Below are 26,504 nucleotides of genomic sequence, written 5' to 3' on the forward strand. Positions count from 1 at the left end.
TCCAGTATTGGTAGTATACACAGACGTGGTGCATCAGTGGTCACACTTAGATTTGTTAATATGGTGTTCAGCCATCCGGGTGTGTTGTACTTTTGTTGACAATATCCTGTGAGTCAGTCCACTATTGTGATGGTATCTTTGTGTATTCTTGTAGTTATTAGCTACTATGTCATTGGATGAGACACTTGAATAAAGTGACTGAGTGATGTGGCTGACTGATTTTTGATCGATGTTTACATACAGACAATAGATATGATCGATACTTTGTATCACTCGAATAATTAATGCAAATTATTTATACGATTTTGTGAGATATTGGATTGTCTCTACTCACAAGAGACTGGGTTTCGCTTACTGCAGCAGAGAGCTTTTTCCTTCCTCAGTTGTATACTGTTGAGCGCAAACAGTATACAACGAAGGAAGGAAAAAGCTCTCGGCTCGGGTGAATAGCTGTACTGCAGGAGGGACGCCCCTGCAGTAAGCGAAACCCAGTCTCTTGTGAGTAGAGACAATCTAATCCAACAGTGGACTGACTCACAGGATATTGTCAACAAAGGTACAACACACCCAGATGGCTGAATACCATATTAAACAAATCTAAGTGTGTTTATCGTCTATGTGTATACTACCAAGACTTACCATTAGTGTCGCCACATGACTTTCTGCAATCTGTCATAAGGGTCCAAATTTTATGCCAAAAGTATATGTTTAATTGCAATTTTTTTAATCGTTTGTTTTATATTATGTGATTTTACCAATTGTACATCAGATATTTTATTACAATTATCCTTATAAATAAATGTGATTTATGCATGAAATGCAGATGGCGAGTGCCTGCTAATTCATTTAATTTGAAATAGTGTTCTCTTAGGCCTCTTGCACACAAACGTATTTGTTCCGTGCATTGGGGACCGCAATTTGCTTGAATGGGTCTGTGATCCGCCCGTTTCGCAAAAAGATAGAACAAGTTCTATTTTTTTGCAGAGCAGAAGCATGGAACGGAACCCCACGGAAGCACTCTGTAGTGCTTCTGTTGGGGTTCCGTTCCAGATCTCCAGATTTGCGGACCCGTTCAAATGAATAGGTCCACAACTGTGATGCGGAATGCACACAGGCTGGTGCCCCGTGTATTGCGGCCTGCAAAACGGCCACGGGACGAATACGTTCATGTGCAAGAGGCCTTATGTGTAGTTGTGCAGAGTAGATTAGGGAGGTAAGATAGTGACCCCTCTGTGCAGTGATGCTGTAAATTAACTATACACACAGTTGGTCTTGTGAGAAGCCAAATGTCACAAAACCTATGATACAGTTCAGCTATGACTAGACAGCATCAGAGCTCAGAAGAAAACTCCACAGAAAGTGGTTGCTGCACCCATGGCAAGTCACTATATTTGCATGTAGCGCACCCTTAGTAAAATGTATGGCTCCCCTACCGAACACAGTAGATTAGACTTCCTAATCTTTTTGCCAAGTTGCACATGTTTGAGAAACGTGTATGGAATGCCAAGTACAAAGAAAATTATATTTATTGTTTTTAGTACAAAAAAATTACAAACTATTAGGATACCAGATAACCAGTTTCTCAAGTGACTTCAGGGTTGATTTTCATAACCCAAAGGATCGAGCTGTAAATCCAACAACATTAGCGATGATTCTCTTAGTTTTCGCAATAGTTTCTTTAGTTCTGTCTTGGAGAACACCTGTAGAGGCAAAGAAAAGGTATACATAGACAATCAAAAATGTATAATGTGTGCATATTCCAAGTAGAGTCACCTTTTAAACAAAATATTTGCTAGAGGTAGGCCTCATTCACACATTACAGATCTGGCCAACATTCTGCATCGCTATTTGTAAGCCAAAACCAGGAGAAGATGCTGAACCCAGGGCAAACACAATGGCGGATTGACACGACCGTACAAGTTTTTGTGGACCAGCACTGGCCGTGTGCCTTCTGTAGAATGGAACATCCTCCTCCATGATAGAAATACCTATTCTTGTCCACAAATATGGGCAAGTACTGCACACTTTCTATCTTTTTTTTGCAGGCCTACAGAACAGGCATATGGCTATGGACAGCACACTGTGTGCTGTCCGCATCTTTTGCAGCCCCTGTTGAAATGAATTGGTCCACATCCGATCTGCAAAATTGTGGAACAGATGCAGACAGAAATATTCAGTTATGTGAATAGGCCCTAAGGGACACATTCATACTTTTGTTTGCAACCGCTCCTGATTTTGGCTTCAACATACTGATGCTGGCCAAACCTGCAATGTGAGGCTTAACCGTTAATAACTGGCACAACTTACCTTATATAGCTTCTGATTTTCAGATGAGATTACATCAGCCAGGCGGAGGCAATCCTGGTATTGTTCTGTATTATGTAGTACTGTGTGCAGCAAAAAACACATCGTGGGCAAACAGAGACTCCGGAGCAGTTCCATCTGGTGTTTACGCTCAGGATCTTCTTCCACATCCTAGGTCACATTTCAGCATTTTAATATACACACAAAATCATGCAGAAGAATTATTTATGGATACTTTTATGCACGCTCTTGTAATAAATATCTAATCACCTAAATACGCAAGCACCGTATCTATACTCCCCCCATGGCTGTAATTGTTTTGCAGTCTGCAAAACACGGATCCTGGTCGAGTGGATGCTGCCATTTTTTTTACTCCTGTAGAAATGCCTATTCTTGTCTGCAAAACAAGAATAGGTCATGTTCTATTTGTTTGCGGGGAGTTTGAACGGACTTATGGGTGTGCTGTCCGCATCTTTTGCAGCCCCATTGAGATGAATGGGTTAGGACAAAAACTATGGCTGTGTGCTGGAGCCCCAAGGGTACGTTCACAAGAGACGGCTATTCTAGGTATTTCAATGCTATATTTTATACTGTGCAAAGGGTGCAATCTGAGCCACAATTTGCATGTAACTCCTATTCCTCGCAATATCCACGGTAATTTTCATGTGGATGTACTCTTACTTTAGATCAGTGATGCCCAATCTACGGCCTGCGGGCCAGATTTGGCCCGCAAAGCCGTGTCATGCGGCCCGTGCAATAACCGGAGGTGGAGCTTGCGCACAGTGGAAGGGGGAGAAGAAGCGACACGCCTGGGTGGCTGCTGTGGCGCAGTTTTGAATCTCCATTCTAAACATCAAGGCAACTCACGGAACAAATTTAAGTGCAATGAGTTTCTGTCATTCGCGTGGCCCAGTAGTTGTTTGTAACGGCAGTGCTCTGTCTGGATTTGTGCACCGCTACGTGGGGAGGAAGGAAGGGCTGAACACCTTACTGCTTAATGGCGGGCACAGGCGACAGTGGTCTGTGTGTGAGCAGTGTGGTTTCAGGAGAACGGTCCCCTATAAGTGTGGCTGGTACCTTAGTGAGGAGAGTTGGTATACAGTCAAGTCCATAAATATTGGGACATCAACCCAATTGTAACATTTTTGGCTCTATACACCATCACAATGGATTTGAAATGAAACGAACAAACTAGATGTGCTTTAACTGCAGACTGTCAGCTTTAATTTGAGGGTATTTACATCCAAATCAGGTGAACGGTGTAGGAATTACAAGTTTGCATATGTGCCTCACACTTGTTAAGGGACAAAAAGTAATGGGACAATTGGTTTCTCAGCTGGTTCCATGGCCAGGTGTGTGTTATTCCCTCATTATCCCAATTACAATGAGCAGATAAAAGGTCCAGAGTTAATTTCAAGTGTACTATTTGCATTTGGAATCTGTTGCTGTCAACTCTCAAGATGAGATCCAAAGAGCTGTCACTATCAGTGAAGCAAGCCATCATTAGGCTGAAAAAACGAAACAAACCCATCAGAGAGACTAGCAAAAACATTAGGCATGGCCAAAACAACTGGAACGCACCGGTGAGCTCAGCAACACCGAAAGACCCGGAAGACCACGGAAAACAACTGTGGTGGATGACCGAAGAATTCTTTCCCTGGTGAAGAAAACACCCTTCACAACAGTTGGCCAGATCAAGAACACTCTCCAGAAGGTAGGTGTATGTGTGTCACAGTCAACAATCAAGAGAAGACTTCACCAGAGTGAATACACAGGGTTTACCACAAGATGTAAACCATTGGTGAGCCTCAAAAACAGGAAGGCCAGATTAGAGTTTGCCAAACGACATCTAAAAAAGCCTTCACAGTTCTGCAACAACATCCTATGGACAGATGAGACCAAGATCAACTTGTACCAGAGTGATGAGAAGAGTGTGTAGAAGGAAAGGAACTGCTCATGATCCTAAGCATACTACCTCATCAGTTAGGTATGGTGGTGATAGTGTCATGGCGTGGGCACATATGGCTGCCAATGGAACTGGTTCTCTTGTATTTATTGATGATGTGACTGCTGACAAAAGCAGCAGGATGAATTCTGAAGTGTTTCGGGCATTATTATCTGCTCATATTCAGCCAAATGCTTCAGAACTCACTGGCCGGCGCTTCACAGTGCAGATGGACAATGACCCAAAGCATACTGCAAAAGCAACCAAAGAGTTTTTTAAGGGAAAGAAGTGGAATGTTATGCAATGGCCAAGTCAATCACCTGACCTGAATCCGATTGAGCATGCATTTCACTTCCTGAAGACAAAACTGATTGAAAAATGCCCCAAGAACAATCAGGAACTGAAGACAGTTGCAGTAGAGGCCTGGCAGAGCATCACCAGGGATGAAACCCAGCATCTGGTGATGTCTACATGTTCCAGACTTCAGGCTGTAATTGACTGCAAAGGATTTGCAACCAAGTAATAAAAAGTGAAAGTTTGATTTAGGATTATTATTCTGTCCCATTACTTTTGGTCCCTTAACAAGTGGGATGCACATATGCAAACTGTTGTAATTCCTACACCGTTCACCTGATTTGGATGTAAATACCCTCAAATTAAAGCTGACAGTCTGCAGTTAAAGCACATCTTGTTAGTTTCATTTCAAATCCATTGTGGTGGTGTAGAGAGCCAAAAATGTTAGAATTGTGTCGATGTCACAATATTTATGGACCTGACTGTATATCCTGAAGGGCTAGTGGTGTCCATGTGGCAGGGGGTCCAGCAGTAGATGCCTTTGAGGGGTAAGAAGCGCACCCCTCCTTGTTGTTGTTTGGGAAGGCCAAGACATGAGTGTTGTTCATTGGTCTTGGTTGGAATTGTGACGCTGATAGGGGTAGTCTGTGCTATGGCTGGCAGTAGAGAGTGGGTCCCTTTACAGGTGTAATGCTCTCATGTGCCCCCTTTATAGGGGTAATTCTCACATGTGCCCCTTTCATGGTAAAAACACCCAGATGCCCCCCTCTACAGTAAAAATGCCCAGATGTGCCTCTTCACAGAAAAAATGCCCAGAAATTTGCCCCTTCACAGTAGCAATGCTCACACGTGCCCCCTCACAGTGTTTGCATTTCTTTCTGGCAAAGCTACCTGGTTCTGGCCCGCAAAATTTATACCATGTCTAGTGCAGCCCTCAGACGAAAAATGGTTGGGCACCACTGCTTTAGATAAATGAGGCCATGACTTGAAAAGTGTCCCAGAAAAAGTGTAAGCGTAAAATACAAAGAAATTGAATTCATAGAAACATCCACATCTGTGATGAGATGAACAAGTGGGATGTTGAGTGTCTGTAAAGCTGATCTTGTAATTTTCATGTGCAACTCATCTATCCACAAACGTGATGACATTATGGACACAAATTTCACACATATCCCGACATTTGAGTGCAAGAAGGATGACTTACATCTCTTACGTCCACCATCCAGCCTCCATCAACAAACAGCAAAACATTGTAAATTTTCTCTTTGACATCAACTGTTAGCATATCCAGATGATTCTTCCAGGTACTATAGTCCATCTAAAAAAAGAAATCTAGGTTATTTCTAATAAGACTCACCATGTGGATGCTCCTATTTTACCATCAACACTGCTTTCTCTCAAGGTGATGAACTTTACTTTCTACATCAATCTGTACGGCAGGCAATACTTGCCTCATACTTCTTTTCCTTGTGCTCAAAAGCCACTTTCTCTGTAAAGGAAGCATGTTCAACTAGTCCTGGTTTCTGCGGTGGAGAATTGATATGCTTGAACCACTCATTGAATGCTTCATGTGCCTCCTGTAGAACAGAAATGGTGTAGTTACTTAGCTGTCACCTCTATCAAGTTTAACCACTCAGAATATAGGTGCCCATACAACCCAGACGAATGCTGGTTAAATCCACTGACTTTGGCAGACCATCAATTGGGTACCGAGTTGTCCGCCAATTCTCCCCAGTGGCAGATGTCGGGAACTAAGGGTTGGGCACTGGATTTCAACATGCCAAAACATTCTCATTCCTCACGGGCACAGCGGCCCTGTGCATGAGGTCTAACATATATTGGCATTTTTTGCTGCAAGGAAGGAAAAACAAACCCCAAAACAAGCTGTAGATTTCCTACAATGATTTCCATTTCTCCACACAAAGGATGTACCTTCTAAATAGTTTTACAGGTTAATAAGATTAACTTCAACTGTGCCTATAAAAACTTTCAATAGCAGTTGACCAACTCCCCCATACAGTTTGGGCCAAGCATGAATGTATTGTCAATGGGGTGTGAGGAGGAAGCCGCTGCCAGACGCATTCTCTCCCAGGAGAACAAAAGGATCAGACAAAAACATTCTATTTGCCCAACTATTCTCACCCAGACATCATGACAGTTGAGAGCTTCCCATCCAAGTTAGATCATTCACAGGTTTGGGCAACAATACGCTAATGTATATTGTTTTCCACCCATGTCAAACTTTTCCTACCCTTTCACAGTGAGGGCTGATGCACATAGCCATATTATTCATCCTTGTGGTATGCACATAGCCTAAGCCCATTCAAGATAAGACTTTATTCTTGACTTTTTACAAAACCCTGATAGAACTATGTGGATTTGTGAATACACCCTTGCAATGGATGTATGGAGAGGGTTAATACATTTTGAGTTTTGGTACATAAATAATACCCAGTTCTCACCAGGTAGGCTCTTATACACAGATGCTCCCGGATAGCATTGTCATCCTCAGCTGGTAAAGCACTGTCCATCCCTTGCTCTTCCCATTGAGAATAGATCTCAGCTATCGAATCCTGGGGTATTTTAGCAAACACATCTTTTGCAGCTTCATGCTTCTTTGAGGCTAAATAATGTATGTAAAATACAGACTGTATTATACAGAATTTGAACACAGAATACATTACATTTCTAAAATACTTAAAGGGGTTGTGCCATCTCGGACACGGGGGCATATTGCTAGGATATGTATGTATAAGCCTGATAGGTGCGGGTCCCACCTCTGCGACCAGCACCTGTACTTAGAACAGAGCCCACAAAGTCCTGGACATTACATCGCACTTGCGTGGCACCCTTGATTCATTCCCATGAAAGCTCTGAAAATAGCCATGTAGCGCGCTTGTCTATTTCCATCAGTCCTCACAGAAGTGGAGTGGTGGCTGCATTTGCGTGGTGTGCTTCCTATTAAATTTTAAAGGGACTTCCGAAAATAGCCAAACGTGCCAGCTCGGCTATTTTTTGTCGCTCCCTTAGGAATTAATGGACGGTGGCCACTCATGCACGGTGCACCATCTGGGACTTTGCAGGCTCCGTTCCAAGTATAGGTACGGGTTCCAGCAGTGGGACCCACACCTATGAGACACTACGGGAATATCCTAGCGATATGACCCCCATATCCAAGATAGGAATATCCCAACTACTTGGGAGTGTAGTTCACCCCCTAATGAGCTATTTGATTAGTTTCCTGTTTTAAGGATTCTCAGTGCAGATTATTCTAACTGCTCTCCTATTCACAAAAAGTTGTCTGTCCTAGACCATACATAGCATTTCTGGGTAGAGAGGGCTTCCTCATAACTGGTTTATCTCTTATCAGGATACATCATAGCCGGGTCTTAGGAGTCCGCTCCAAAAGATAGGTCTGGCACCAAGACACTGCAGAGCCAGGTCCTATTGATGGCTGCTGTACGTAAATTCCTGCATCAGCCTTTTCTGACAGAAATTATGCAGAAGGAGCAAAAAGCAGTTACACTATGACAGGCGCCGAGTGCTTTTTCTGCAGCCTCCGATACCTTCCAGTCACCAATCTCACATAGTAAAGCCTGGGCTCATTTTCTAGTTGCTACAAAAACCTGGCAACTCTGGATAATCTAGGCATGTTCTACTTAGGCTCCTTTCACACATCCGCAAATGGGTTCGCGTCCATCCAGCAATTTTGCGGAACGGGTTAGGACACATTCATTCTCTATGGGGAGAGAATGGATGCGGAGAGCACATTATGTGCTCTCCGAATCCGCGTTTACGGAGCGCACCCCCGATCTTCCGTTCCACGGCGCCGGAAAAAAATAGAACATGTCCTATTCTTGTCCGCAATTGCGGACAAGAATAGGCATTTCTATGGGGGTGACGGCCGGGTATATTGCGGATCTGCAATGCACTATGGACTTCTGAATGAACCCTTACAGTCAGAAAGAAACCATTACCATAATACTTGCTCTCAAGATCACTACCCTTGATTTCATCCCAACAATGCCCAAATCACATAGTTCTAGAAGACACACCAATTTTGAATAAGCGACATACAATTTATTGTATTGGCAGGCTCATATGGCCCATGTACATGCAAGGCAACATACATTTTTTGTAAGTGCTAGCAGCAACACATGAAAACATTAAAAAAAAAAATTACTAAAAACATACCCAGAAATGTCCGCATGATAGCATTGCTTTGCTTAAGAGCTTCAGCCCTTTGTGCAGGATCGAAAACCAGCCAGTCTATCACATCAATCTTTGCTTTGTCTTCCTGTTTGAGAAAAACATGCTCAATACTTGGCATTTGGATTTATAAACTACTGTGATATTTTTTCAAATGGGTTTTTGTTGTTTAATGGCTCAATTTAAAGTTTGCTGCACCTGTATCTATACATCAGCATCACCCATCAAAACATTGGTCACAAAACTGTGATGCAGTCTCCTGTACTGTGAAAGGAGGAGGAAATCCATATCACACACTGCTTTATTTTTTTACGTTATTTATGTGGTGAACTGCTGACCAGTATTCACTGAGGAATTTTACTAGACGACGGTTGATAAAGAGGCAGCTGTAATCTAGATCAAGGATTTCTTTCTTTCTTTCTTTCTATAATGCTATATGAACATTCACCTACAAAGCAGAGTGCTCGTCACCATTTCTAACCTGCCAGTTTTACTAAATCATTGTATTGCCCATACATCAACAGTTCTGGTGCAGTTTACTTACAACTTTACTTAGAACTGTGTGGTGCTGTTTTTCAATTATTCCTCTTGGAAATGTATGAATTGATAACTGGGTGTTTCCAGATGGGTTGTGTCCCTACATAGCCGGACACCTAATCAGTGCTGCCAACAGCAGCTGCACCTGCATTCCCCGAATTTAATGGAGGCCAATCTAGCATCAAAAGAGGTAGTATTTAGCGCAGATTTCTGTCCTAAAGAGATTGCCTTGCCCTTGGCAGACAGGCACAAATGATTTTGTACAAAATGTATTTGACCAGAATATCACATTCATATGAGCATGGCATCAGCACCAGTATATTTTCTATGGTAAGTATGGCACGAAAATATATATATGCAAGGCTACTTTCACACTTGCGTTCGGGGTTCTGCTTGTGAGTTCCGTTTGAAGGCTCGTGTCCACCTGGCCGTGCGGAGCCAAACGGATCCGTCCAGACTTACAACGTAAGTCAATGGGGACGAATCCGTTTGACGTTGACACAATATGGTGCAATTTCAAACGGATCCGTCCCCCATTGACTTTCAATGTAAAGTCTGGATGGATCCATCTGACTAACAATTAGACTTAGACTTTTTTCTGAAATATAACGCAGATGGATCTGTTCTGAATGGATACCATCGTTTGCATTATAGGAGCGGATCCGTCTGTGCAGATATCAGACGGATCCGCTCCGAACGCAAGTGTGAAAGTAGCCTAATAATGGACTATGTAGGAAATGGTAAAATTCAGTCAATTTATTCATGACTTTCTAGGATGAATAACAGAGGAACATCACAATGCAGAACTCTAATAAGAGTTTTGTTATTTTAAAGGGTTTACTGAAACAGGCATGAGCAGATAGCTGGCAGATCACTAATGATAATTTCTTTGAGATCAATGTAGTAGTGGAATAAACTATTGTTATATTATTACCTCATTGGTGCCAGAATCCAGAGCTGGTGTCAAGTCATGATGAGCAAATTCGCCTACATTTTTCCTTCGTGTGTTTTCCACCACACTCTTAGTTATTGTTGCAACGTCCAAACCTAGAGACAAATAAGTCATATACGTTCACCACAAAAGAAAGTGAACAGCTTGGTGGAATAGACTAAAGGTTCTACTGGCAAAGTGCAATTCTCATCCATCAATTTCCCAATTTTATGGGAGGATATTATGTAAAATGTGCGTGTAATAACCTGCTTCCTTTGCAAGCTCCAGACACTGATGACGCTGTTCTGGTTCAGTCACATTTTCCAGAAATGCAGCATACTGATCGATGCCCAGTTTTTGTGGAAGGTGGCTGACGTAGAACGCAATCAAACTAACTTGCTTCTCATTGACAAGTTTCTAAAGTAAAAGAAGACAGTGTTTAATAAGTGAAAACTTCTGAATAAAATATAGTTCAGAGCAAATTAGTACTGGGGGTAACCATCTATACTATAACTTACACCAAAATGTATTAAATGTGCAAGGGGAGAAGGTGGAGAATTTCTCAATAAAATCAATAAATCTCTTAATTCATCAAATGGACATGCCCACATGCTTGGTCAATCAAGAGATCCACTGAAGTAACTAAAGAATGCTGTTGCCTTTTTGGAACAGGAGGATGCCCTTTTGTGCAATTCCGCCATTATTGTATGGGTTTCATTTTCATGGCGTTTAAAAAAAAAAAAAAAAAAAAAAAACACAACTAAAAAAAAAATGATTTAAGTTATTCTGCAGGTCAGTAGGATTTTGTCGATAAATTTATATACTGGCTTTCAGTGCTCTAATATTCACTGTGTTCCACTTATCCAATAATAAATCTGTAAGCAATTTTGTGGTTAAACCAGCAAATATATTTGGTAATTGCAGCTGAGGTGGTAAAATAAGAACATGTCTGAGGAAACATCTAGTACTAGAAATAATGGAAAGAGAAACACAAAAATAACTAAAAATCTGTGTACCTGTATGTAAGTCTTTAGCAACTCCACTGACACTTCCTCCTAAAAAATGAGTTTGAAAACTCATTAGTTGTAGAAATTGAAACAGATAATATAACTAGAATAGAAACACACATTTGACGTTCTGGTGAAAAGTTACATGGGGAAACTTCAAAGATACCCACTTGCACAACCTTGTGTGCAGTAGCTGACAAAACAAAGGGGCTTTCCAAGATTATCATATGATGACCTATTCTCAATAGAGGACATCAATATGAGATCATGGGGTCTGGCTTTCTGGATCCCTCCCGATCAGCTGTATTAAGAAGCCGTGGCCTCTGGTGAGCGCTTAGACCTCTTGCAAGGCTATGTGATGTCATGTTCATTGGTCACATGGCCTAGGTGGAGCTCAGTTCCATTCAAGTGAATGGCCTAAGCTGCGATACCAAGCACAGCACTGTGCTGGGTAAGCAGCAAGGTGACCATGGCGCTCTGGTGAGTCCTGGGAGTCAGACCCCTGCTAAAGTCATATTGATTACCTATCCTGAGGATAGGTCATCAATATGATCATACCAGAAAAACGCTTTAATCATTAAAATGTCCTATAGAAATAAAAAGTCTACATCAAAGTCTAGTCCATGCAGTCATTGTGCAGGGTTTAGCAAGTCTCAGAAGATAGATACCCAGCACACCTGCAGATCAGCGGTCCAGTGTTGCTCCATTGCTGGAAGTAGGCGCTGGAGCTACACAGCACTGTCAACACTGTAGTAGAGGGAGCTTGCAGTGCACACAACAGTGCTACTTTCATTGAAGTCACTTACTAAAAGGCTGGACAACCCCTTTCTCAAGTACTCAAGTGAATGACCTAAATCCATCAACACCTGAAGGATTGGCGACTGCAGGCAGAGTCAAACTGTGCTGTACATTATTCCACAACATATTTCTGATCAAAACACTACCTTGGTTTGCAGTCCTAGAGTTCGGAAGAACAATATGAGGTGTGTCAAGAAACGCAGTAGGTGACCAAGGAGCAGATTTTTTCCTTTTGACAACCATTCACTGAGCTCATCCATTAAACCTAAAATTTCAAAGGAAACATCATCTAGTTTGCACACTTTTGTGGCCAGTTTATCCTGCAGAGGGATTATTGTATAAAGAGTGTTTAATCTTAAAATAATGCTGACGTCTGATGTGAAGGCACTGGAGCATAAACTGACCACTAAGTGTATAAAATACTTTCTCGCCCATTTTCCTTGGGGGACACAGACCTTGGGTATAGCTCAGCTCCCTAGGAGGCGTGACACTAAGTAAAACTGTTAAGCCCCTCCTCCATCAGCTATACCCTCAGCCTGGAGATAGAGGCTACCAGTTTTAGCTTAGTGTCCAAGGAGGCAAGACACTCCCTGCTACTGCAGGGCTGTTTTCTCCTTGTTATTTTTACTTTTTCTTCTAATTTTGTTATTTTATTTTTTCCTAGGGATACCAGAGACGCATTAGACCTCTCTGCTCTCCCGGGGTTGAGCTGCGCCAGTGCCAACTTATCTGCACTGCTGCCTCCCCCACAGAAGCAATAGGAGGATCTGGGCAGCAATGGCTCCCCTACATCCCGCCAGCTAGGGGGTCGCCCGCACGCCAAGCCCCTCTTCCAGCTTCCTGCCACTGCGGTGCCAGTGGCTGAAGGGGCGACCCTGCTGGAAAGGACTGAGGGTGAAGACGTCGGACGGTGAGATGGCTATTCCAGCCCATACCCCGTCCCTATCTGCAGCATCTACCCCTCTGGGTAAGGGGGGCACCCGTGGTCGCTCATTCTGAGCGCTCATCTGCAGGACAATGCAGCACAGCAGCATCCTCAGCACCCCCACGCCGTTCCCCCCCACGCTGCTATCTTTCTCCCCCCCCCCCCCCCCCCCCTCATTCGGGGCTGACTCCATTTTTTCTCTTCTCTCTCTCCCCCTTCCCGCCGAGACCGGGGGGCGGGGCTTAGCGGTCCCGGCAGGGGGCGGGGCTTACGCGCGCGTCATTTTGGGGGCGGAGCTACGTTCTCCTTCACAGGAGACATTTCAAGCGCTGGAGGGGGCGGAGCTTGTTCCCCGCGCTTTCTGCTGAGGTTTCCCGCGCTTCCTCACTCCTGACAGGAAGCTGGGACACGGTGGGGGACTCTAACCTCCTGTGTACATCGCTCGGCTTCTGTGGGCGCTCTCTGCTGCTCTCTGCTGCTCACTGCTGTTCATTGCTTCTCTGCTGCTGCTGATCTGGGCCATCTCCTGACGTTCTTCTGAGGCACTGGTAGGACAGTTAACCCTCTCCTAACCCTCCTGGTCATAGCTGCTATAACCCTTTGTGGTCTCTATATTAGAGTACAACCACACTTCAGCATGTCAGATCCCACAGGTGCCCCCAAACCCTGGTACCATGCCTGTACCGCCTGTAAGGAACTTTTTCCGCGTGGGCAATCTGAGCCGCATTGCCTTGCATGTCAGGCCCCGGTGCAGGGCCCGCTTCCCGCTGCGCCCCCCGGTGCCTCTGAACCCCCTGACTGGGCTAGGTCTCTGTCTCAGGCGGTGGAAAGCCTTACACACGTAGTGGGCCGTCTCGTGGATAGACCGCCTCTCCCGCAGGCTGCCACAATCCCTGTCGCACCCGCTGGGACTACCGTTTCTGCCGCCCCCACTGGTTCCCTGCCTCCCAGCGAATCTTCCAGGGCCCGGCATACTCAGAAACGTTCAAGGGTTGAGCGCACATCTTCTCCAGATGCTTCGCTCTCTCCGCCATGCGTGCGAGCTCAGTCAAGTCTATCCTCTCAAAGGGATACGCTTTCTGAGGGAGAACTGGCGGATTCGGACGTGGACATGGACTCAGAGCTTCCGTCCAAATTGCCGTCCGCGGTGGGGCATCTTGTCACTAGCATCCGTGATACCTTTCAGCTACACGATGACCCCCCCAGCTCTGAACAGGCCGGCGTGTCCTTTCTCCGCCCCAAACAGGCCTCCAAGGTTTTTCCCATACACGCTGATTTTTCTTCTGTGGTATCCAAGGCTTGGACTCGGCCTAACGTCCGCTTTATTACACCCAAAAAGCTGGACATTTGTTATCCCTTTCCAGCGGATTCTGTGACCACGTGGACATCCCCGCCTAAGGTTGATCCTCCCGTGGCTCGCCTGTCCAAAAGCACTACTATTCCTGTACAGGACGGATCTTCCCTCCAGTCTGTTGAGGACCGTCGTACGGAATCCCTCTCCAAGGCCATATTTACTGCCTCTGGTTCGGCCCTTAGACCGGTCTTTGCCTCCGCCTGGGTTGGCAAAGCGGTCTCTGAATGGGGTTTGCAACTGGAACGGGAGTTAGGGTCGGTCGTCCCTGTTCAGGACCTCCGTTCCTTAGCCCAACTAATTGTTCAGGCCGGAAAATTCGTCTGTGAGGCCTCCCTTGATGCGGGTGCCCTCATTGCCCGTTCCTCTGCCCTGGCAGTTTCTGTCAGGAGGGAACTCTGGCTGAAGGTTTGGGCGGCGGACGCCGCTTCCAAACGCTCTTTGGCCGGCCTACCATTCACGGGTTCCCGCCTGTTCGGAACCCGTCTGGACGAACTTATATCAGAGGCCACGGGTGGGAAGAGTACTCACCTCCCCCAGTCCAGGCCAATGGGCGCCCCCCGTGGTCGCGCTGGTTCGTCCCGTTTTCGGTCCTTTCGCAAGCCCACCGGGTCTAGACCCGCGGCCAGTTCTTCTTCCTCTGGCCCAGCCCAGGATAGACGCAAGAAGCCGTTTTTTCGGACGCAACCTACCTGGCGCAAGTCCCAGCCTGCACGGGCTCCCACAGGCCAGCAGCCCTCTGCCTGAAGGTGCGCCCCCACCCACCCGGGTGGGGGGCCGCCTTCTCCTATTCAGGAACGTATGGCGGGCCCACATCTCAGACGCATGGGCGCTCGAGATTGTATCTTGCGGATACAAAATCGAATTTGCGTCCATTCCGCCAGACCGTTTCTTCCGATCCCGTCCTCCGCGAGATCCCGTACGAGTGGCCGCCTTCTTCGCGGCCATTCACTCTCTAATGGACAAGGGTGTCGTCGCCCCCGTGCCTCCGACGGAAAGGTTCAGGGGGTTCTACTCGAACCTCTTTGTGGTTCCCAAGAAGGAAGGCTCAGTGCGTCCGATCTTGGACCTAAAACGCCTGAACCGTTTTCTCCGACTGCAGAGATTCCGGATGGAGTCTCTCAGGTCCGCAGTGGCCTCCCTGGAAAGAGGGGATTTCATGGCCTCAATCGACATTCAGGATGCATACCTCCACGTTCCGGTTGCTCCATGTCATCACCGCTTCCTGCGCTTCGCGGTGGGGGACGATCACTTCCAATTCGTCGCCCTTCCCTTTGGTCTGGCGACGGCTCCTCGAGTGTTCACCAAGGTCCTGGCCCCTGTCTTGGCCCTTCTACGTTCAAGAAGTGTTTTTCTTCTCCCATACTTGGACGACATCCTGGTCAAGGCACCCTCCTTCTCTCAGACATCCCGCAGTGTGGAACTCACTCTGGAGACCCTGACGCGGTTCGGTTGGATTATCAACCACCCCAAATCTTCCCTTACCCCCTCCAGACGGCTGATCTTCCTGGGGATGCTCCTGGATACAGAGTTGGCGGAGGTCCGCCTTCCGTCGGACAAGCGTCTGGCCCTTCGCGGGTCGGTTCGCAGTCTCCTCCGTCATCACCGCCCTTCCCTCAGATCCAGCATGCGGTTGTTGGGAAAGATGGTTGCCTGTTTCGAAGCGGTGCCGTTCGCACAATTCCGATCCCGCACCTTTCAGAGGGCAATTCTGTCGGCCTGGGACAAATCACCGAGGAGTCTGGACAGGACCTTTCTTCTGCCTCCCCTGGCTCGGGCTTCCCTCGGCTGGTGGTTGCATATCCCTCTAAGGGGGAAGTCCTTCCTTCCACTGAACTGGCTGGTGATTACCACAGATGCCAGCTTACGGGGGTGGGGGGGGTGGGGGGTTTTCCCTCCCCGGTCCGTCCAGGGCGTTTGGTCTCTATCGGAGTCCAGACTTCCAATCAATATTCTGGAACTGAGGGCGATTCTTCTGTCCCTCAGACACTGGACCCATCTGCTGAGGGGCCACCCTGTTCGGATCCAATCGGACAATGCCACGGCTGTGGCATACATAAACCATCAGGGAGGCAGCGCTGCAGCGATGCAAGAGGTGACCCTCATTCTCCTCTGGGCGGAGACGCACGAGCCGGCCTTATCTGCGATTTACATCCCGGGGGTGGACAACTGGGCGGCGGATTTCCTCAGCCGGTCCACCATCGACCCGGGAGAATGGTCCCTGCACCCAGAGGTGTTCGAAGCCCTTTGTCTTCGCTGGGGTCGCCCCGACGTGGACCTCATGGCCTCCAAATTCAACCACAAGGTCCCCCTATACCTGGCCAGGGCACGGGACCCGAAGGCATACGGCGCCGACGCGCTCGTCCTTCCGTGGCGCGAATTCTCCCTTCTGTACGTCTTTCCTCCTTTTCCCCTCCTGCCACGGGTTCTTCGGAGGATCGCGGCAGAGGGCGTCCCCGCGATTCTAATCGCCCCGGATTGGCCCCGCCGGTCTTGGTACGCCGACCTAATGTTGCTGTTGGCAGACGCACCGTGGCCACTGCCCTCCAGGGAAGACCTTCTCTCTCAGGGACCGATCTTCCACGAGCATTTAGGCTCGCTACGTTTGACGGCGTGGCTATTGAGACCGCCGTCTTAACGCGACGGGGTTTCTCCGCGGACGTAGTCCGCACCATGATCCGGGCTCGTAAGCCCGTATCCTCTAGGATCTACTATCGGGTTTGGAGGTCCTATCTGGGGTTCTGTGAGTCCCGGAGCATCCCACCTCTCCGGTTTTCTCTTCCCACAATCCTGTCCTTCCTCCAGTCGGGTCTGGACCTGGGGCTGTGCCTCAGTTCTCTGAAGGGTCAGATTTCGGCGCTGTCTATTCTTCTCCAGCGTCCCCTGGCCCCTCTAGGGCCAATTAAGACCTTCTTACAAGGGGTGGCTCACTCTGTTCCGCCGTACCGCCCTCCAGTTCCTTCCTGGGACCTGAATGTGGTGCTCTCGGCGCTCCAATCAGCCCCCTTCGAGCCTTTACGGGAGGTCTCCCTTCGCCTTCTGTCCTGCAAGGTCATCTTTCTTGTGGCCGTCACGTCTCTCCGACGGGTGTCGGAGTTAGCGGCTCTTTCTTGCTCCGAACCTTTCCTGATCTTCCACCAGGATAAGGTTGTGCTTCGGCCTGTCCCCCGACTTTCCTGCCAAAGGTGGTCTCCGCCTTTCACATCAATGAGGACATCGTCCTTCCGTCGCTCTGTCCCTCTCCTTCCCACCCCAGAGAACGGGAACTGCACCGTCTGGATGTAGTCAGGGCGTTGAGGATTTACTTGGAGGTCACCGGGTCCTTTCGGCGCACGGACTCCCTGTTTGTGGTTCCGGAGGGTTCGCGCAGAGGGTTGGCGGTCTCCAAGGTGGCTATTGCCCGTTTCATTAAACTGGCGGTGTCTGAGGCTTATCGAGCCAAGGGCAGACCTCCGCCTTTCGGCGTCACTGCTCATTCCACCAGAGCAGTCGGAGCTTCCTGGGCGCTGAGGCATCGGGCCTCGGCTGAACAGTTGTGCAAAGCAGCCACTTGGTCCTCTCTGCACACTTTCACAAAGTTCTATAGGGTGCATACGCATCCATCAGCGGATGCTGCTTTGGGCCGCCTGGTTTTGCAGGCAGCGGTTTCCTGATGCTCTGGTGGTGTTCCGCCTTGGGTTTGTGGTCCCTCCCTTCTTGGACTGCTCTTGAACGTCCCAAGGTCTGTGTCCCCCAAGGAAAATGGGCGAGAAAAGGAGATTTTTTGTATAACTTACCAGTTAAATCTCTTTCTCGCTCTTCCTTGGGGGACACAGCACCCACCCTTCTGTGTTTGGTTACAGGGTTATGGTCTGGCGCCCCGTTGGGTTGCTGGCTGGTTGTTTCCGTTATTGGTTGTTATCCTTTCACTACTTGGACACGCAACTGGTAGCCTCTATCTCCAGGCTGAGGGTATAGCTGATGGAGGAGGGGCTTAACAGTTTTACTTAGTGTCACGCCTCCTAGGGAGCTGAGCTATACCCAAGGTCTGTGTCCCCCAAGGAAGAGCGAGAAAGAGATTTAACTGGTAAGTTATACAAAAAATCTCCTTTTTATATCCACACAAATAGCTTAAGGAACTTACCATCCACATCTCCCAGAATGATATACTTCTGAATAATATGGTAATGTTCTTTATTTTCTTCCAACACCCTCTGAAAAGAAAAAAAATTGTACTCTTACATTACTGGACATAGATGGAGCATTTCAGTGTAACGTCATGAGAGTGAAAGACATCAGAAAAAAACACTTCTCCAACCACCATACTTATAATATTATACAAGCCCATTACACTGCTGCCATCCTATTACAAAAAAAGCACACAAGCTTTTCATTTGTATGCAAAAACTAGAGAAGTCAGCAATAGAGCCCTTCCCTGCTGTGCACGTGACCAAAGGGTAGCCTAAACCTAAAACATTAAAAGCATAATATTTTTCTATTGCAATAGAAAATAGAAAACTACTGAAATACTGTGATTTAAGTTTTTTGATATTCTTATTCTAGAACGCCTTAGACCTAAAGGCCCCTTTACAATGCTCAATTGAGCAGATGATTGGTGAGAAGGAAGGGTTCCTTCCCGACAATCGCCTGCTCTTCAGTGAAGGGGAGGAGCAATCACTAATGCCATCGCTCTTCCCCATATGTGGCACAATCCTGCTGGGTATCAACATGCCCGATACTTTATTTCCATGGGCAGGAAGTCACTTTTAGGTGCCTGGCATCTAATTATCTCCTCTCCCCGCTGAAGTAAACATGCACTCAGCCTAGCAGATTGTGAAGGTCTACGGTGGAATCTGGTGAAATATCTGTCTGCTAAACTAACATTCAACAAAAGCTATTGGATATGCATGACCAGCCTTATTACACTGCCCCTAATAATAAACTGAACTAAATGGCTTACCTTCTTGTCTGTAGCCTGCAGTTCCTCAAAAACCTTCTCTAAAGTCCAGCTAGAAAAAAAAAAATATAAAAAAAATTACATACTACAATGAGAACCTGTAGGACACCGTTTGGTCTGGCAGTCTTAGCAATAGAAGTCCCCTTACTTTGCTTCAAAGTATTCTCTGGGCAATTCATCTTCTTCTGTAGAGGAAATAAAAGAAGCGCGGATATCTTGTTCAACCAGACTGTCCACCATTACTCGGAAATGTGCCCAAACTGTGTCTTCCCAAGTTTCACAAACAGGAAGGAGCTGCAGATCAGAATAAAATGGTCTGTATATCCACTAGTATTTCGGTATAGGTAGAACATAACATAAAACAAGTAATGTACAATAAGTATGCATTTACCAGTGCTTTATAATTGTAGCACAGATGGGAGGGAAAAAATAAATAAAAATGAGAACCCAATTTTTTACTATTCCATTTTATACAAGCATTTTCTAAAATGGTATTGAGAAAGTATAAAGTACTTAGTATACTACTGTATCACCATTAGTGTAACAAAACAGCGAGCATCTGTGAGTCTGTCCACAATAAGGGCCAATTGAAAGTTTTAGGCTACTTTCACACTAGCATTTTTTGCGGATCCGTCATGGATCTGCAAAAACGCTTCCATTACAATAATACGACCGCATGCATCCATCATGAACGAATCCGGTTGTATTATGTCTTCTATAGCCATCATGGATCAGTCATGAACACCATTAAAAGTCAATGGGGGACGGATCAGTTTTCTATTGTGTCAGGGAATGTCATTGTGTGTCAGGACAGATCAGTCTTGCTCTGCACCACATGGCGGACAGAAAAATGCTTCTTGCAGCGTTATTCTGTCCGCGGTGGGAGTGCAACCAAACGGAACGCATTTTGGTGCATTATGTTTCGTTCAGTTCAGTTTTGTTCCCATTGACAATGAATGGGGACAAAACTGAAGCGTTTTCTTCCGCTATTGAAATCCTATGACAGATCTCAATAGCGGAATTGAAAACGCTAGTGTGAAAGTAGCCTTAGTGATTTGGTCAGTAATTTTTATCAGTTATTGTGAGACAAAACTAGGTGCGGACCAAATGACAGAACAGGTGCAGATCTTTCCATAATACACTTAGGCCTCATGCACACGACCGTTGTTGTGTCCCGTGTCCGTTGTTCCGTTTTCCGTGATTTTCTGCGGACCCATTGACTTTCAGAAAACTCTGCTAATGCACTGTTTGTCATCCGCGTCCGTGATCCGTGTTTCCAGTCCGTGAAAAAAATATGACCTGTCCTGTCCTTCAAGTCAATGGGTCTGTGAAAAAACACGGATGCACACAAGATTTTCACCCGCGTGAAACTAAACTAAACATGGCAAACTAAACTTAGATTTTTTTTTTAACTTTCCTTCATGTTTGGAGATCCTCCAAAAATAAAGGAAGACGCACGGAAACAAAAACGGACACGGATCACGGAACAACGGAACCCCTTTTTGCGGACCGCAAAAAAATACTGTCGTGTGCATGAGGCCTTACCCTGTGGAGGCTCCACTCTTGGTTTCGGCTCACAATCGTTTATGAAACACTGTGTGAATAAGGCATAAATGGTGCAAAACATGAAAACCGTACCTGCTTTAGATTTCCACTTAGCGTGGCATAAATCGCTCTTTCATATCGACTGAACTGCTCCTGACATACAAAAGAGTTTACATGGAAAGAGAAAGAAGATTGACACACTGTAAGATGCAGAATATAACACAAATAGATAAAATAAGGCTTTGATTACAATTGCCTGCTTTTTGACAGTCTCCAAGGGTAGCATACTGTGCTATTCTATCTGGGAGCAGGGGGGACCTAAAAGACCCATTAGATCATAATGGATATCTTGAAGTTTTATTCAGGTATTCCCATCAACTTTAAACTCAAAAGAATAAATGTAACGGATTTCTGTTACAGAAAAATACTTTGATTTCAAGTGTCCCTTCAGTTCCATTCTCCCACCTGATCCAACATCAGATATAGGAAGACGCAGAACGTTACAGCTGCTGAGGCAACTGTGCAGCGATGGGTTCTATTAATTAGAATGGTACCTCTCTGTATGCTTGTAAATCTAACATTTCCCGCTTACAATATATATTTTTTTTTTACAGAAACGTAAAAAAAAAAAAAAAAAAATTATGACAGACCCTTTAACAATAGAAATCAGCCTTTTTCACATGCCCTAACAAAGAGTGTAGTAAAACTACTTACATCATCAGCCATACGCCAGCAGCAAGTTTTCCACACACAGCGATATGGATTGCCCTCCACTTGCTGCAAATCTCCACCTACATGAAAAACACAAAAATGCCAAAATAGCTGCGGTATTAAAACAACGGGGGTTCTCCGGGATTTACATATTGATGACCAATCCTCAGGATAGGTCATCAATATCAGACTGGCCAGGGTCTGACACCCGGCACCCCTGCCGATCAGCTGTTCGAGGAGGCCGAAGCGCATTGTACAGCGGCTGGTATTGCAACCTCTTTCACTTGTATGGGACTGAGCTGCACCTAGGCCACGTGACTAATGTACGGTGACGTCACATGGTCTAGGAAAGGAGGACTAAGCACTTACTGACCACTGAGGCCTCTTTGTACAGCTGATCAGCAGGGGGTCCCACGAGTTGGACCCCACCGCTCTCATATTAATGAGGACAGATAGTCAATATGTAAATTCTTGAGAAGCCCTTTAAATTTCAGTACCTTTAGCATGGTTTATATTTTTAGAGGCTATAAAAGCAGATACAGCATACTAATATTTTCATCTCTTCTAACCTTTCTGCTGTACATGCTTACCCAAACCTTCCAGACCAACCCCTCTGAAAATCATGCAGTCTGTTAGAGAGCGTATATCAGTCACAGAAAGTAATAACAGAAAGAATAGTATTTGCCAGTGCTAGAAGAGTTTGAGAGCCAGTATAGTGAATAATACCTTTAGTTATGTTGGGGTCATGATAAAGTTTCCATCCCTCTAATGTTGCTGCTCTCCAGGCTTGACCACATCTTTTACACAGCCGTTGTGCCTGATACGAGAGGAGAAAGGTATAACTGCTGATTAATTCATTAAAAGCAGCAAATACTAGGCAAGCACAACAGAGCCATAAAGAGAAATCTATTAACTGAACTCCAGATGGCCAGAGCTGCACTCTATTACCAGTTTTACTTCACCTCTGTTTTCCCTGTCACTTACACAAGTACTTACTCCTTCACAAAGAGTTTTTATTTATGCATTTGCTCAAGGAAAAAAAGTGAGGGCATCATTTCATTACTGGGCACATGTTCATGGTGCTAGGATTAAGGGTGCATGGTGCTTAAAGAGGACCTTTCACTAGTTTAAAAAGTAAAAACTAACTATATCAGTGGGCAGAGCGGCGCCCAGGGGTCCCCCTGCACTTACTAGTATGTCTGGGCGCCGCTCCGTTCGCCCAGTATAGGCTCCGGTGTCTGGAGCTCCCTCTGTTGTACTGGGTCCCAGGCTATGAGCTGTGCGCTGCGAATGGCCAGCGCTGCAGCGGACTCCCAGGCTATGAGCTATGCGCTGCGATTAGCCCCGAGCCTGGGACTCCCAGGCTATGAGCTGTGCGCTACGATTGGCCAGCGCTGCAGCAAGGGACAACCCTAATACAAAAACTCCGCCCAGTACAAAATAAGGAGCTGCAGACACCGGAGCCTATACCGGGCGAATGGAGCTGCGCCCAGACATGCTAGTAAGTGCAGGGGGACCCCTGGGCGCCGCTCTGCCCACTGATATAGTTTGTTTTTACTTTTTAAACTAGTGAAAGGTCCTCTTTAAGTGATATCCTTGCACTGCGGCTTGCTGGATTTTAAAGACGTTACAGTAGAAGTTGCATTTTACATCGGAACATCTAAACATGCGATGAAATTTCACTGAATATTTTACCTCTTCAGTCATGCCAGCTCTGATCAATGCGAAGAGATACTTCAGAAGTCTAATGTCATCTTCACGATCAAGATCATCCAAAGGAAGTTTCTGTCTTATGGGGGCATCGGGATCCTACAAAAAATAATGATAACATGGCATTTGATAACCAATGTGTAAAAGTATAAAATATGCTAAAAATATAAAAATCAGTAAGACTAGAAAGACATGCGGCATCCAACTCTAGCAAGCAGCAGAGAACTGCTTTAGGCCACAAAATGATTAAGCAGAAATAAAAGCTATAGATCGCCGTGCAATATCATATCTAATGTATGCCTATGCAGTATATGCAATCCAATGTGAATTGACAGTTCCGATGAGACAATTTTTGCCAGTTTTAAAGCTGCATTCATGGTGATGCAAGGATGTAAACCCGTAAAAGAACTTATAACATATCATAAGTTTTCATTCATTTAAAAGTGAAACGTTAAACTGAAAGTTTATTTGTAAAAAAAAATTATATATATATACTAATGCAGGGATGGCCAACCTGTGGCTCTCCAGCTGTTGTACAAGTACAATTCCCACCATGCCCTGCTGTAGGCTGATAGCTGTAGGCAGCCTGGGCATGCTGGGAGTTGTAGTTCTGCAACAGCTGGAGAGCCGCAGGTTGGCCATCCCTGTACTAATGGGTTAATCTTACAGCGTACATTTTTTCATAACCATTTCATACATATAAAATATCCTGGAGACAATCATCATTGTTACATGTAGATGAGGTAAAGCAAACTGATCAGGAGTCCTCAATATGAAAGTAAATTGCTGATTGTTTGTGAAAATTGATGGTTCCATACATAAAACAAAGTATCCTCAATGGTGTGACATGCCTTGTAAGAAATGTTTATACATACCAATTCTGTGACCAATGGTCGCTTGCTTCCCAATACTGAAAAACTTTTCTGTTTCAATGTGTGTAGAGTATTTTCCCTAGGAAAAAAAAAGAAAAAGCATCGGTAGTGTGCCACGGGACCAGAAACAAGTGCCTAAAACTTGATTCACCTGTAGAAGCCATACAACCAGACAGAGATAAAACACGCACATTACTGATGCCATCAGTTCCATTCATCCATCTTTACTACACTGCTCTATTTAGGTCTTCAACAAGGCAATACAGCCATTATTAAATCCCTGCCATCTGCTGATCCTGTCCCAGCCTACACAATAAGCCTGAAAAGATACAGGAAAGGAAAACTACTCGGTGTGTGCTCTAGGAAAAGTGAAAAACTAGTCGCATAAAATAATCCCCTACAAAAAACATAGGTACGACCAGGAGCTCATGGTCCTCTATCTGAATGCAGCAGTGGCCATGCACGCATGCTGCCGCTCTATTCAAACAGGGAGCCACATGCACAGGATAAGTTGTCTTAATAGGACAACCCCTTTAAAAAGTTTAACTATTGTCATCTCACCAGGAAAGAAACCATGCAACAGATGCAAGATGTTGATACAGAAGATATACTTCACTAGAGAGGACAGCAGGTACATTGTACTGTAACAAGAGCGCACTTGTACCATCCATTTTGATTCTTTACATACCAGTATACTGCTTTAGCATAAAACTCAATGTTCTCAGAGAAATCACCGACATCATCCTTGGCAATACTTTCCAGCCAATCTACTACCAACTAAAAAGAAAAAAAAAAAAAAAGAAAAGATTTGTACACTTTCCAGTTTTTTTTCCTCCCTGGCTCTGAGCTGCGATTGGACAGTGCTGCTGTCACAGAGAAGGAGAGACACTGGCCTCTCCTCCTACTTGCACCGAATGTTGAGAAATTACCGGGGGCCACAGCGGGCGAACGGAGCGGCGCCCAGGAATAATAGTAAGTGCACTTAGATCCCTGGGCTCCGCTCTATGTAGCCTTCTACTTAGTTCATATTCTTTGGACCCATAAAAGGTCCTTTTTAAGGACTGCAGCACTCAATAGTTCAAATCAATCAGTAGCACTACAAAAGGTCACAGTGTAGCCCAGGCCTAAAAGCATCACATTTTTACTGAAAAAAGTAAAATATCAATAAGCTTGATCTGTTCATTTAAAGGGGTTTTCCAAGATATTTTTATCGATGACCTATCCTCAGCTGGTTGACGATAAGGCCGAGCACCACAGTGCACACCTTCTCTTCAACAAGCCGATTGGCGGGGGTTCCTGGTGTCAGACCCCCACTGATCTGATATTGACTACCTATCCTGAAAATAGGTCATCAATAATCAAAATATCTCGGAAAATCCATTTAATTTTACCCCTTCACACACTCTGCATCATACCTGGCTTTGTCTTACAAGTGAATCCCGCTCAAACAGTTTGTCCACAATCATTTTCTCACTGGCATTTGGTGTCTGTTAAAGAAGGAAAGAAAGAAGAAAAAAAGAAAAAAAAAAAGCGCACACATTAAACCTACATAAACTGTTCCACAACTTTGCAGAGAAGTCTCTACGTGCAATTGTTATATAAACTACTACATTACAATGCATCCTGGGGACAAACATGAAGACAATCCCTTTAACAACTAAAGCTATCCCAGAAATCATCGCATTTCCTGCTTAAGAACCCCCTAGCGATTAGTTGTTACGACTTATGGACAGGAGTGGTCTTAGGGAGACACTCCCTGTAAATGATTCCGTTCTGAGGTTCACTGCACATGGATCTATTATTAAATGGTAGCAATACCAATCATTATGTAGTGAGCTCCAAGTAGAAAGAATTGTACTATGGGTGTGTGAACAGAACTAGAGGCCAAGCAGGGAAGGGAACTCTGACCCAGTGCAGAATTTCTGCTCCCTGCACAATGCCCATACCCCTGCAATGACATTATGGGGAATTCAGAAACTTCGAGTCTTCTCAAACAGTGATTCAGTACTAAATAAACTTCAGTGAGATGCCGATTTTTTGTTTTACAGGATTAAATCCACCATAAGACAAAAACTTACCACAATCTCAAACATATTTTCATCTTCTAATGCAGACTGTATCCGGTCTCTAAAGAAATGGGAAAGAAAATTTAATTGACAATAGATACGCTGTTGTTGGGCTTTTGAAAGATAATTCATGTAGCCTGGAAACTTTATCTTAAATATTTCGTTTCAGAGCACTAAAACATTTGCAGAAACTTCAATAATGAGGCTACTTTTCACTCGATTTACCATTCGTCTGTATAAGATACATTCGGTTTGTCCAGGATTAGAAAACATGGCTGCTTTCTTCTAGAAACAACTCCATACCTGCCCATGGGTTGTGTCTGATATTGCAGCCCAACTCCAGTGAATCACACACACACACAA

General features: G+C 45.3%; 1 protein-coding gene across 3 annotated transcripts in view; it reads right to left on the bottom strand.

Annotated features, from left to right (window-relative positions):
* Positions 1-1,508: 1,508 nt before the first annotated feature.
* Positions 1,509-26,504, bottom strand: part of NUP107 (nucleoporin 107) — a 40,099-nt gene continuing 15,103 nt past the window's right edge. For all 3 annotated transcript variants that reach the window (XM_044280452.1, XM_044280453.1, XM_044280454.1), the window contains 21 exons: positions 26,154-26,202; positions 25,491-25,562; positions 24,764-24,852; positions 24,079-24,154; positions 23,189-23,302; positions 22,220-22,310; positions 21,497-21,573; positions 20,876-20,935; positions 19,386-19,531; positions 19,241-19,289; positions 18,425-18,494; positions 12,172-12,290; positions 11,237-11,275; positions 10,487-10,637; positions 10,224-10,336; positions 8,738-8,840; positions 7,006-7,166; positions 5,995-6,120; positions 5,748-5,861; positions 2,308-2,475; positions 1,509-1,700 (listed from right to left, as the gene is read on the bottom strand). In XM_044280452.1, coding sequence (XP_044136387.1) covers positions 1,593-1,700; positions 2,308-2,475; positions 5,748-5,861; positions 5,995-6,120; positions 7,006-7,166; positions 8,738-8,840; positions 10,224-10,336; positions 10,487-10,637; positions 11,237-11,275; positions 12,172-12,290; positions 18,425-18,494; positions 19,241-19,289; positions 19,386-19,531; positions 20,876-20,935; positions 21,497-21,573; positions 22,220-22,310; positions 23,189-23,302; positions 24,079-24,154; positions 24,764-24,852; positions 25,491-25,562; positions 26,154-26,202 — 2,095 coding nt within the window. In that variant the 3' untranslated portion in view covers positions 1,509-1,592. The remainder of the gene's footprint in view (positions 1,701-2,307; positions 2,476-5,747; positions 5,862-5,994; positions 6,121-7,005; positions 7,167-8,737; positions 8,841-10,223; positions 10,337-10,486; positions 10,638-11,236; positions 11,276-12,171; positions 12,291-18,424; positions 18,495-19,240; positions 19,290-19,385; positions 19,532-20,875; positions 20,936-21,496; positions 21,574-22,219; positions 22,311-23,188; positions 23,303-24,078; positions 24,155-24,763; positions 24,853-25,490; positions 25,563-26,153; positions 26,203-26,504) is intronic.

The sequence above is a fragment of the Bufo gargarizans genome, chromosome 2 (genome assembly GCF_014858855.1).
Source record: "Bufo gargarizans isolate SCDJY-AF-19 chromosome 2, ASM1485885v1, whole genome shotgun sequence".
Taxonomy (NCBI): domain Eukaryota; kingdom Metazoa; phylum Chordata; class Amphibia; order Anura; family Bufonidae; genus Bufo; species Bufo gargarizans.